Source organism: Limulus polyphemus, unplaced genomic scaffold (genome assembly GCF_000517525.1).
Source record: "Limulus polyphemus unplaced genomic scaffold, Limulus_polyphemus-2.1.2 Scaffold290, whole genome shotgun sequence".
Classification (NCBI taxonomy): Eukaryota; Metazoa; Arthropoda; class Merostomata; order Xiphosura; family Limulidae; genus Limulus; species Limulus polyphemus.
This window is the reverse complement of record NW_013665900.1, coordinates 1-13,661: the sequence shown is the minus strand read 5'-3', so window position 1 is coordinate 13,661 and position 13,661 is coordinate 1. Positions and strand designations below refer to the sequence as shown.

Genomic DNA, 13,661 nt, shown 5'->3' with positions numbered 1-13,661 from the left:
GGTAAATAATAAAGTTTATTAGTAAAAAGGGTAAGTATATATATATATATATATATATTTAGAAGGTTTCAGAGGTTGTGCAAATGAAATTCAAAATTTGTGAAACAAAGAAAAGTATTTTAAATCTTAAAATGAAAATCACCTTGCACTAAAATGAAAATCACTCAGACTAGTTAAAAAAAAGAATCAATATTTTCATGGACAAATATAAGTAAAAATACTTCATTAAAAAATCTGATTTTTTGTGTGCAAAAGGCTTCTAATGTTTACTATTAGTCTACAAAATTTGTTAAAGATACACTTAAAATATTAAAATTTATAGCATGAAAACTATACCAAGCAAAAAATGGTTATGAGCTTGGTCCCAGTGACCGAGCCCGTGTCAAAAGAGTTAAAGATATTTAACATTTTGAATAAAAATGAAATCAAGCTTCTGTGATACATTTGATTTATTTAGCCACGGCATACTGACTAATAGAATGGCTGGTTTTGTTTCAAGTACAAACTTTTTGCTAATAGCTCCATCTCTTGACCAATTTGAGATCTAATTACAGCTTCAACTATTGAGGATTCCCTCTTGTTTTATTTTCAAGTTCATACCAGCTGTATTGATGTTTGAGTGTGACATATTGGCTTAATGTATGTTAATGAAATAATTTTGAATGGAATGTAAAAGCAAATCAGTTAATGACATTATAATGTTTGTTTGGGAAACAAACAGGTGTAGATTGTATTGGTTAATAAATGAATGAGGTATAATAGGTAGAAAATTTAGGAGAAACAACTAATCAGGTGTAAAATATATTGGCAAAACATCTGTAGTCAAATATACAATCATATTACATTTGCCTTTAAATAATTATGTGAAGTTTTAGAACTTAACAGCTAGTAATAACTGTCTGTGCATTTTTATGCTGTAGCATCTTGTTAGGTCACTTTGTGAAATTTGAGTTTTAACAACAAGTAATATTGGTGTACCAAGCTTTCATATATATTAGATATTAGGAATTAATAATACCAATGTGTTATGTTGTAGGGTGAAACAGCATTTTAGATTATTATGCAGAGCTAAGGTTGTAAAAGATTGTTTATTAGTATGTTTACTATCAAGCTGTAGCAATGAGCTCAGCGCTTATACTTGAAACATGGTTATTTTCTATATTGCATTGAGTTTGAACAAAAATATTGTATGATACAAATATTTTCATTGTTTTCATTTCTTTTACCTTAATGTACAATCTTACATGCAGGAAGGCCTGTGTCCCAGTCTTCTAGTGACTTGTCATCTAAACTGTCACGCAACACTGTCAAACAACTGTGTGGACCCTCTGTTATACAAGCTCCATCAAACTCTTCTATTAATGGTATCACAAATGGTGTATCTTCCACCAAGAAGACATTACCTGTTCCTCTTCAGCAGAACCGAGAGAAGGTATCATTCGGTATCCGACGTTTTCCTGCAGTTCTAGACAAGAAACCAGGAACATCTACCAGCAAACCTATATCTGGTTTAGTGCCTTATACTGAAGACTCAACTGAATCTTCAGATAATGAGAAAAATGTTGATGATGGAAAAAAGCCAGTCAGTGTTCAGAGCAACTCTCTTCATCAAATACATAATAAAGGTACTCATTCTGATCCTGTTCCTAGTCATGACGAAGCACCTGTTGTTCATAAAGATGCCACTACAGTTAAAGAATCAAATGATAGTGTGATTCTCTCAAATAGGAACAATGTAGGTCTCAAGCCAGCTAATACTCATCTTGAGTCTTCAAGCAAGGTGAAAGCTACCTCTACATGGCATGTGACAGATACGAGTCTACATTCACCCTCAGTTGCCTCTGGCTCCAGTAATAACAGTGTAATTTCCACAACTGATTGGAATGTAATAGACCAACAAGATGTGTTTAATAAGTTGAAGGGAGATCGAGCATTTCCTGGTTGGACTGTTACTTGTAATGAAAAAGACTCAGCAATGGATAAATTGATTCCTCATAACTCCTTAATAGAAAGGGGTAAGCCTAATAATCCTCAACTTTCAACTAGTTGTCAGTCGAGTGATCTTAATCTGGAGGTGAATGATCAATACTATGAACCTGCAGTAAATCATCCTGCACAACCAGTGGTGTCCAATGCTAACACTACCATTAATAGTAATAAACAAGCTCTTATCTCTGATGTTTGTGTACAGTCCTCGTCTAATGTTAATCAAGACATGAAAACCCCTGTTAACAAGGATCGTGAAAAAAGTAAAGAACAAAACACACATTCACCCACCAATCGGGACTTTCGAGACCAACAGAAAAGTAATGAGTGGGACAAAAGCAAAAGTGAGGACTCCAAAAGTGAGTCTAAGAGAAAATGTAATTCCAAAGGTGTCTTTGAGCTTTTTCCAAACTCTAGTAGGAAACTTCACCAACCTGACTTTTTTGAATGTAGTGAAAAAAGCAGTCAGTCAGTGCATAAAAAACACAAATCAAAGCACAGAATCGAACTTGAAGAGGAACGAGAGCATGAGCGAGCCATTGAAAGAAAGCAGTCTGACAGTTCAAGCTACCACAGGAACTCCAAACACAAAAACCAAAGTTTCCAAGAAAACCACACCAGTAGTCTGCACAAAGACAGAGATCGAAGTGACTCGAAATATATCAAAGCCAGCCACCTTCAAAATGAGAAAGTATTAAAAACAGGAGGAGGAGATGATACTCAGTTTTCTTTGAATGAACCAACTGAGAGAAGGACAAAGTTAAATGGTAACCAAAACCTATTAGAGCAGTCTAGCAACTACAGGTATGATCTCAATGATTTGAACAATTGGCAGCAGAAGTCTGATGTAGAGCAGCAGAGTGTAACCTCTAGATTTTTAGGTGAAAAGCAGCTTAAACATCATTATATTGTACATGACAGGAGGAGACAGTTTAAAGAAGATTATAGTGACAGTGATAGTAGTGTTAGTATTAAAATTCCTGAAAAAAGAAGAAAGCTTAAAGATAATAAAAGGAAACAGTCTAAAGCAGACTTTAGTGACAGTAGTCATAAGAAAATAGATCAAGGAAGTAAATATAAAGAGGGAAAAGTGAAGCAGTTTAAAGAAGACTCTCTTGACAGTGAAAGTAGTGATAGCTATGAAGAAGAATGGGTTGAGAAAACCAAAGAGTCGTTAGAAGCAGAAACAAGAAAATTCAAACAAGCTGAAGATCTGAACATGAACAGTAAGTTTATATTGCTTAATAGATACAGATGTAATTGAAAATTATTGATAAAATTTGATTACACCTTACTCACTTTAGTATTTGAATAGAACTTCTTGCTTATTAGTCTGTTATTGTTTTACTTAATAATTAATTTTAAATAATTAATCAAATTGATAATCAGAAAATGTTACTACTGCAATGGCTAATTAGAATGAACAATGTTTTTTTTCCTTAACAATATATGTACTTGTAAGTATACAAAGTCTTTTAAATAAATGTCAAACACGTTTTTGCTGGTGTTTCCATAGTGTACTCATCCTGTTTGTAAACAGATTGATTTTATGTTAATACCTCAACCAATATCTTATTCTTTTAGTTGCTCAAAGTGACAACAGTTTTAAACATTTTAGGTTGAAATAATACCTAAAAGTAAAACGGTTTTTGTTTCATTAAGTTTTAAACTCACTTACTTTATTTGTTAATAGTTTGTGTAAAGTTTTATAAAAATTAGAAATTGACTTTAATATTGATTTAGAGTGGATAAATAATACTAACACTTCCTAGTATAGAATACTATGTAGTACACAGAAATGAATCATTATATCTCATATTATTAATATTTCAAATACAGAAAGTCAATCTTTTTTCTTTTTTATAAAATATTCAAAGCCTTTTCTGTCCATATTGAAAGTAATATTGTCATTATTGAGTTATAATATTGCTTTTAAATTTAATGACTTCTGAACATTCTACTTGGAGATAAATGTATGTGTTTATTATATGATCATATGAAACAAAGTATAAAAGTCATAGCATTATTATATAAATGTCCACACATTTTTACATTCTTGTACATTTTACAGAAATCATAACTCAAAGCTATTTATTGGTGATCAGATTTCATACTGTGAAATTGGTATTTCTGTTCCCAGCTATCTTTGGCTTTTTCTCTTTATGTATGTATGTGTGTGTGTGTCTCATTGTGTATATTTATATATGTCTGCTAAAGTTTTGAACAAATTGTAGAAAGATTAGCTATAGTACTGAACACATTATCCCTCTTCCTGTCTGATAATTTAAATAGCTATGTGACTAATTTGTGTATTCAATTCTTCCTATAGTTTTCCTTTAATTTCACAAAAATATATGAATGAATTGTAGGTATTGAACATGTTGATCTCAACTCAACTCCTTTCCATCTTTTCACCTGATACCTGTGTTACGAAGAAAGGAACATGAGATGAAAGCTGTAGTGATTGGACATATTTGCATTTTTATTTGAGCTTGTTTGTTTTTAGGACCAGGTCACAAAAGGAACAAACTTGTTTTTTACAAATCTAGGTCTGTTTATGGTTCTTGAGTTAAGGTAGGTTAAGATGCCGGCTTTGAATAACCATCGAAATGCTACTGAACTTGTATTAGTAACTTAAGGAACTTAAAACTTCTTAAATATACACAATTTAAAAATACAGATATAACATAAAGAAACACAACAAGAGAGACAGTTTTAGTTTCCATTCTTGGTTTTTTTCTTAAGTGCTAAATAAATATTTTTCTAAGCTAGTGAGGCATGATTATAATTAATTATATTTGACATAAGACATTAGTATTAGGCCTATACTTTGATTTCTGTGCTGAACTGGATTGAGAATTACCCCTTGAGAATTCACCAAAAATTATAAAATGATCATGTTCTTGGTCCCTTTGTGTACTTTCAACTACTAAAACGTAGTGTAGAATTTTCAAGTTGTAACCTGTATGTCCCTAACTTAAGTTAAAAAATGTCACAAAAAGATAAAACTTGTTTTTTTACAAACCTATGTCTATTCATGGTTCTTGAGTTATGGATATAAATTTAAGAAGAAAGCTCAAAACCATTTTCCTCTCCGTTGCAATACTTGATCATATGACTAAGTCCAATGATGTGATTTGCTTATTTATTCTCAAACTTGTGTTAATTATGATCTACTAAGTTTTGATGTTAAGTAAGTCCAAGATACCCTAATAGTCAGGCTCACATATGTCAAAAGTAATTGTATGTGTGTGTGTGTGTGTGAAGATTGAGAAAGTCTCAAAGGATTGCATACACAGGTGAAATATCATGAACCATGATGGTGGTTCAAACAGGGATCACAAGGAATTGAACAAAACCCAAATAGAATGTACAGGATAAAAGCGCCTTAAAAAAAGTATAAATTCAGTTCAAACAACACTTCAAAACCTTTACTATTGATTGCTAAGGTAGTACATGTGTAAAAATGTGCCTGCTCCCAAAGCATGCATGTTATACTTAGGAGGAAAAGAAAATCCACTCAGAATGGCTCGTTTGTAATTCTTATTATTATTATATTGCACCCAAACCTTTTGTACAATATTAAATTAAGTGCTGTGAAGGTTGTAGGGGTATTGAAAAGTCGATTTGTTTCTTATATATCTTACATTAGCTAAAAAAAACATAATTGTAGTGTAAATGATGTTACCATTACCCTTTGAAGTTAGCTTTCTTACAAGTATCTGGTGTTCCTTTAATAGGTTTGAGTACAGGATGAAATGGAAATTACCAGCCAATAATAGATGGAGGAATGAAAAAACTATATGTAATATTACATTTTATTACACACATTCATAGAATAATTACTTTAGAAGACACAAAGGTTTATTTAAAGGTAGTTACTAGCTATGTTTATTATCATTACAATACATAAAGTTAGCTACCATATCAAGTAATCCTATGCCCATAGTTAAGCATAAAATAACCCAGCAAACAAGATATATGAAAAATTTGGAATTTAAAAACCTGCAAATAGGGATCATAAAAACATGAAACAAGACTGGAGATATTGTAGACATTATATAGTCAAACTACAAATCCATATTTTGACTTTTCCAAATGTAATTTTGGGTAACAGCTTGGAGCCAAAATAGGTGTTTGTAGTTTGAGTATATAATGTCTACAGTATCTCCAGTCTTGATTCCTTATGTTTTTTATGATCCCTATTTGCAGGTTTTTCAATTCCCAATTTTTTTATCTTGTTATGTTTATATCGTGGCAGTTGTATTGGTTTAATATCTCACACAAGCCCCTGAGGGGCTTGGGAAACAACCAGTGGCACTCAGAAACTGTGGTTTCTTTTCAACCCCACATGCAAAGTTAGGGTATTGACAAGACCACTGGTATTTTGAAGAGTGGTGTCTAGTATACTGACAATTACTTACGATCAGGATAATATACTAGATGAGAATTTCTGATTTAATGGGTTGGTTGAACTTTGTAAGTTGAGTTGCCTCCAAGCACCTTTTTTAAAATTGTCAAGTTGAGAAAAAGTTGAAGGAAGAGAGAGGAAGAAGAGTTTACCTGCTTGTATTGATGCGTCGAGTTAGCCAGAGCACGTGAAATGCACATGTGATTGTTTTTGCACATGGTGGTGACATCTAGTTTGGAGGGAATATGTTGTGTTGACATAGATGACAGCGACACGAGCAGGGAGATGCAGAGTGAAGCACGTCCTGCTAACATGGAATGGTTAATGCTTAATTGTTTAGAAAACTTGAAATTTTGATATAAAGTTCAAATGGAATGAAAGATTAAAAGATTACAGAAGTGATGTCTTCAAACAAGCCAGTGGTACTTTTTATTGAGCATTTTAACAGTCTTTTAACAGATCATGGTTTTGATAGAACTGCCCTTTCCAGGGTGGCTGGATAGTTTATCCTATGCCTTACAATTTTAGATGTGGGGGGGTGGAGTACCAGAAGAAAACCCATTTTCACGGTCAAGCGCCGTATAATCTACTTGACTAGTGCCCATCCTGGGTAGCTGAAACTAACTGTTTGCTTAGTAGAGTGCATGCAATTATGGAGGTCGTGATTTAACTTTTGGACATGTGTTTGAAAATAAAATTATTTCTGGGCTATGTGTGTTTTTGCTATTTTAAGGGTGTTGAAGAGAGATGTTCAAACTTTCTTGTGAGTTTATTGCATGTCATGGCTACTTTAAAGTATTTCAAGGCGAATTTGTAAAAGCGTTGTTTGATAGAGGTGAAGTCAGTTATTCTATACATGTATTCCCGCGGTATATAGTTAGGTAATCTTATATTTTGTGTTAATTATGTGTTTTGAGTTATATACATCTGATGCTATTCTATTGTCTTAGGGTTTATGTTTTAAGGTCAGAAATTTTATTAAAGTTTATGCTAGGATAACCCAATTAAATGTTGTGCTTGTTTTTAACTTCTGCTTTGTTTTTATTATAATCCAAAATAAGGAATTCTTAAAACTTTTATTACTTCAGAAACTACAATATTGCACTCTGTGAAATGTTCACGTCAATAGTAACCATTGAAACAAAACTGGATGTCACTTCAGAAACTACAATATTGCACTCTGTGAAACGTTCATTTGAATAGTAACCATTTAGATGAAACTGACTGTAGAATTCTTAAAACCTTTAATATTTGGCAGAGTTATTCTGATGACATTGAAAATGAAAAGTCTTAGGAATGATCTGAAAGGTCCTATTTTAGAAAAGAAATTCATGGGAAAATTTAAACTTATAATGCATATCAAACAATATACATCTTTCAATTACACTTCTAATTAATTAATAAATGTGTGAAATTAATTTTTTTTTTTTTTGATAATCAAATATTCCAATTGAAACAAAAAATCAAAGATGGCTTCTTTTGCATGAGCTAAGAATGCTAAGTTTTATATTGTGAATTTGTAAAGGCTCCCTCTCCCTCCTCTGAGAGTGGACCTGAATTTCTGCCATACAAAAGTGTGGAATTAACCATGAAGTAGTATGTTTAGTTTGTTTATTGATTTTTTTCATCTATTTTTTGTTTTACCTTAGAGAATGTAGTTCTCATGAAATTGTTAATCATTTTTTAATAAATTGTCTCCTAGAAATCTCCATTGATGTAAAAGTCTAATGTATCATTAAGTTCAAGGAATGAAAATATTACCATGATTTTAATTAAATGTTGTTCAGAGTACATTAAATACTTTTCACTTTAAAGATTTGGGTGTTCTAGAATTTGGTTACAAGTATCAAAATAACAGGACTTTGTGTTAATCTGTTATGTGAAATGTATGGCATATACATGTATTCTTGTTTCACAATTTTACTGAAGGCTTTTTCGGTTGTAAACAGAATGTTTTTTTTTGTTTTTTATTACAAGCTATATGCTTTTGTCATACTCAACTATGAATGGATATTAATATGGTATTTAGTAATCATGAAGATGTAATAAAGGGTGGTAGAAAGAACAAATTAATTGATATATCGCTGATAATTCACTGTAAATATTTGTCCATACACTATAATTACAACTTTAAAAGAAATAAATACAAAAAAAAACTAAATTAGGTAGATCAACACAAATTTATAGAAATTTTTGTGATTTGATTGTATATAAATAAATGAACTTATAATTTATAAAAAATATTATAGTTGTTTATACAGTCTTGTCCCCTGGTGGGACTGCAGTAAGTCTTCGGATTTACAATGCTAAAATCAGGGGTTCGATTCCCCTCAGTGGACACAGCAGATAGCCTGATGTGGCTTTGCTATAAGAAAAAAACACAGTCACTTGTGCAGTTAGACCAACTTTGTTTTTTTATTAATTGCTTCTGTTAAGTTTCTCAATTAGGCTCATTACTCTATTAAAACTAAATATGATGTTAAAATTATGAACAGCACTCATTAGAATGAATATTGCTTTTAGGTCAGTGCAAACTTCAAAAGACTGTCTCTCTTTAGCTGTTTTATATTTTTTCAAATGCATTTTAATTTTGCCATGTATAAGAAAGTCTTTCTGGTTTTCATGTTGCTTATATTGATGTTTTTTTCAGTGGTGCCAAGTAAAGTTTGGGATGAAGATATTCAAGTTAGCCAGGACCAGTATAAGCATAGTGCTTCTAGTGTTCGGTGGGATGGCAGTCAGAAATCAGACGTCTTGACAGAACTACTCAAATGTTCAAACAAAATTTATGGAGGAGAAGGTTTGAGTTTATTGCCTTTATACATCAGTATTTTTGCTTGTTGTCATATAGAATGTTGTGATGCTCACAGCTCAAATTTCATATTTTTTCATATGACAGTCCATCATTACACAACTTTCACCATGGCTGTGTGCCATTCTATGAAGGTCATCAGTTTTAATGTTGTCAAGTGTCCCAATTATGATCTTGGTAATATTAAAAGTTGTTAAAACAATTAGTTATGTGTTTGTGCTAGTTTCTTAAAAACTAAGTATTTGGACATTAATTTAAAGCAACTCTTCAATAATGAGACTATTTTTACAAATTCACCAAAATTTAATTACTCGTGTGTTTTTCATTTCATATTCAAAGCGAAACAGTCTTAAATAATACTAGGCTCCTAGTCCAATATCTCTTGTATAAAAAAAACTTCTCAGCATGGTTGTGGCTGATGCAGTGCACAAAGTTTGAGGTTACATCATTATGTTGGATTTACCCCTCCTCATTTGTGTTGAGTTTTAAAGCCAAAAGCTGACTTTTGTTCTCAGAAGTGGCAAAGTCTTTAGGCAGAATTTTGTAAAATTATTGAAAAGTTTTATGTTGACATTTTTGTGGTGAAGTTAATAATTATATTTACATACATAAACTAATGAAAGTTAGAGTTACAATTCCAAAATTAATGTATGTGTATGTAGTTTTATATTGCTGTTTCCAGAAGAACTAATGAAAAATTTTTTAAACTTCTTTATGACTGTTGTTTTTTTTATTCATTTTCTGAACTAAATGCTCCAAGTAATTAATTTTTTTATAAATGCAAGATGACAAAAAATCACCTATAGATTGAATTTAAAATTGTTCAGTTAATTAGAGTACTTTACCTGCACTAATACTAAATAACGGTATCGGCCAGTATAGTTGGGTAACCATTGGCTATCAGTATCGACCAATAAAATTTTAATTGGTACACACCTACTTATAAATATTCAAGGTTTTTTTTTGGGGGGTGGGGGTGTTCTCCTATTTGGCAATCAACTATGTGGGAAAGGTTTGAAAAACTTATTCCTTTATCTTAAGATTAGGATGTTTTGTTTTAGTAATCTCCATTTAACATAGAGCAGAAGTAAAGAATCTAAGTCTGCCCAAGAAGTTCAACTTTTGTCGTTATTTCTAATTGGTCTTCTGTTTTGTGTTAGTGTAAAGTGTAAGGCATTGCTTACCCATTTTTTACAGACACTTGTTAAAGACTACAGGGTTGAGTATACTATATTTAAACAATGTTGAATATACAAGTTGTGACAACCACAACTGGCATAAATTCATAGTGGAACAGAATGTATCATACTACATTTGGTAAATGTTTGGCCTATTATAGGTAGTGTGATGCCACCTAAAATTGACCAATCACTTTTGGGAAGCTTACATAACAGTCCTTTACAATGCAAAATCTTCATATCCTTGGATCATAAAGATGTATTCAGATCATGAACTTAGAATTTCGAAGATGGGGATATTCATTGTACTTAATGCCATTGGGAAACAAAGGAATGAAGATCAACTTGGGGAACTGGGATCATTCTGAAAGAGATCTACAACAAGTCATACTACAGCTGTGGTAAGCAAGTGTGACATCTTGTAACTGGTGAGAGTCCATAAACACAGTTCAGTGGAAAAAGCCATCCATGTGTACAAGTAAATGTACACAAGTTGCTATATAACATGTTTGTTCAACCATCACACACTTCAAACAGCTGAAAAATGAAATGAGTATTTCTGATATTCCATATGAAGACAATACCAGTCAGTCATCAGCTGCAGTACTTGTGTGATCTGACTGTTGAAACAGCTGTTGAGAAACTATCATCCTTGTACACCAGATGGACTGTGGAAAGCAGTAGAGAGGAGTGTGCTTTGGATATGACAGCCTTAAATGGAGCCTTTTGCAATGGAAACTCTACCAAAGAGTTAATGCTAAGATGTTTGTTCATCAGATAAAGCATAACCAGATGTGGTGACATAGAGTGTAATGACATGGGGGTTCTCCAAAATTGTTTTAATGTAATGTATTCAACTCTCTGTTCAAAGGTTTCATTACTACACCATTCACTTTTTTTTCAAATGCCAAATTAGCAGGATACAGTTTGCTTTGATTAATAAAATGTTTTGTTAAAAACGTTTGGGAAATTTGCTGTTTGCAAAAGTTTCAGATCTATTCATCTCAAAGATTTTTATCTTTAATTTCAACTCATATTTTGTTTTCATTATAACACCATTCTAATAGCTTCAAATATACATTATTTTTTATATCATAGTGACAGTTTCATTGTTTCTATAGTTTTAATGACTTTTCTCTTTTAGTGAAATCATGGGATGGGAATACAAGTCATCTTGATCAAATCTCTCAGAGTGAAGCTAGACAAAAACAACAGAATTCAGACACTTATGATGAAGAATATGACAAGGGAAAGGTATATTAGTTTTAAGGATGAATAAGAAGTAGAGTATAAAACCATCATTGCTAATTCAAATAAAGTAAAATGAATATTTTATAAAAACAAATTCCTTAAATAGATTTCAATTATTTCACTGATTGTGATCAGGCAGGATGAAATGTGTATGCCACAATATTTTATCAGCAGTGTTTTAATTATTGTACTCATGGGTCTGGTTCCTAGTTAAAAGTATTGTAATAGTGTCATTTAATAAGACTTTATTAAACATTTAATTGAAAAAAATTACAGTGTAATCAAGTCATCGTACTTCAGTCAGTGCCATGCTTTAAACTGGGAATTAGAAAAGTATTTTTCTCATTAAAAATGTTTTTTTCTTTATATTTAATTAATTATTCTATACTATATGACTGCTTGACTGCCAATAAAGTAACATGGTAATGTTCCATCTATTGTGAAGCAGTCAACCACATAGTTTCACTGTAACGCTATATAGTAGTAAGTTGTTTCTTTGTGTTTTTTAGATGAAGAAGGTGAAGAAGCATTCTTATGAGACTACATTTTCCTCCTCCAACCCATTCCAGAAACTGTACAATCATAAAAGAGAAAGAAAAGATCATTATTCCTCTGTAGGTTTACTTTTATCTCTTCATAGTAACATGCTTATATATTTTGCAAAGCTTCTCTTACCCATTTTTGCTTTTGTTGGAAAATGAAACTGGGACATTAGCTTCAGTGCATGTATTTGATATTGCACTCTTTAAACTATGTAACTTCTTTGTCTTAAAATTATCCAAGAAGGCTAACTTCTCAAGTCAAATTTTATATGTAAGTAAAATGTGTCTGGTTTTTGAATTTATTTTTAATTTTTTTTAAACTCCTTTTAACCTCTGATAAAGCCCAGATTAACCAGATGTAGATAGAAAAACATGGTTATTAATTCTTAATCAATTTTAAAAAGTTATGGAGAAAAACATTTAAAACTGAAACTTCTAAATTAGGCTTAGTTTTCAGAAAATTATAAGCTTTTCATAACTACAGAGGGTTAAGAACGTTGTATTAGAACAGTTTTGGAGCCTTGCCACATTGTGGTCCATGTCACCACATCTGGTCATGCAGCTTGACAATAATCCTGCAGTTAGTTTTAATTCAAAAGGTTGTTATATCCAAACTGTATTACTTCTCCCTGTATGCTTTTCTTAATTCATCTAATGTATGAGCATGATGGCTTTCCTGTGCCCATTTCAATAGTATGATCACAAAGACATGATTTGTATATCTTCTTATGGAATGACATTAATACCTATCTCACTCTCCACATGCTTGAGGTATGAAACAGTTGAACAGAAGGTATAACTGGAAGTCATACCTTTCTGAACCCATACCTTGTTGGTCTTGTTTCCAGATAGAGACCCTTCTTAATTATATAGTGCACTGATGCCTGAAGCATATGAACGACCTTGCAAATGATTTTGCCCTTTGTGAATTCTCACCTGTTACAAGATGCCACACTTTGCTTACCACAGTTAGAGTACAACATGTTGCAGTTCTCTTTTGGAGATTGTCCTGATGCCCAAGTTGATCCATATTCCTTTATTTTTAATACCATTAAGTACAACAAATATAACCCGCTTGAAAATTTAATATCCTTGATCTGAACATATCTTTATTATAGAAGTATATGAATATTTTGTAATTTCCAATGGCTGTTACTTGCCCTTCCTAAAAGCAGTCACTTTTTGGTGACATCACACTATCTATGAAATGCCAAACATTGTCACAATGTGTTCTTATACATGCTGTTCCACCATGGCTCTATATTAGCTGTAGTTATCACATAATTTGCTGATTTGTATATTCAAAATCATTTTAGTATAACATTATCAACCATGTGTTTCTATATACCTGGTGAAATTATCTTTCTTTTAAAACTAACTGAGAAGTAGACCTTATCATTGATTTAGTGTTTGTTATGGACTAAACAACATTTTATCAGACTACTAGCCAAACTGGCATTTTATTCACATTAGTATGTTGG

The 13,661-nt window shown here is 31.8% G+C and overlaps 1 protein-coding gene across 1 annotated transcript in view; it reads left to right on the top strand.

The window, feature by feature from the left end:
* LOC106457079 (ubiquitin carboxyl-terminal hydrolase 36-like) overlaps positions 1-12,252 on the top strand; it is a gene marked incomplete at its 3' end in the record, with an annotated part of 62,124 nt that extends 49,872 nt beyond the window's left edge. The window contains exons 14-17 of the mRNA XM_013916462.1: positions 1,251-3,212; positions 9,048-9,197; positions 11,532-11,641; positions 12,148-12,252. Of these exons, the coding sequence (XP_013771916.1) occupies positions 1,251-3,212; positions 9,048-9,197; positions 11,532-11,641; positions 12,148-12,252 (2,327 nt within the window). The remainder of the gene's footprint in view (positions 1-1,250; positions 3,213-9,047; positions 9,198-11,531; positions 11,642-12,147) is intronic.
* Positions 12,253-13,661: the final 1,409 nt, after the last annotated feature.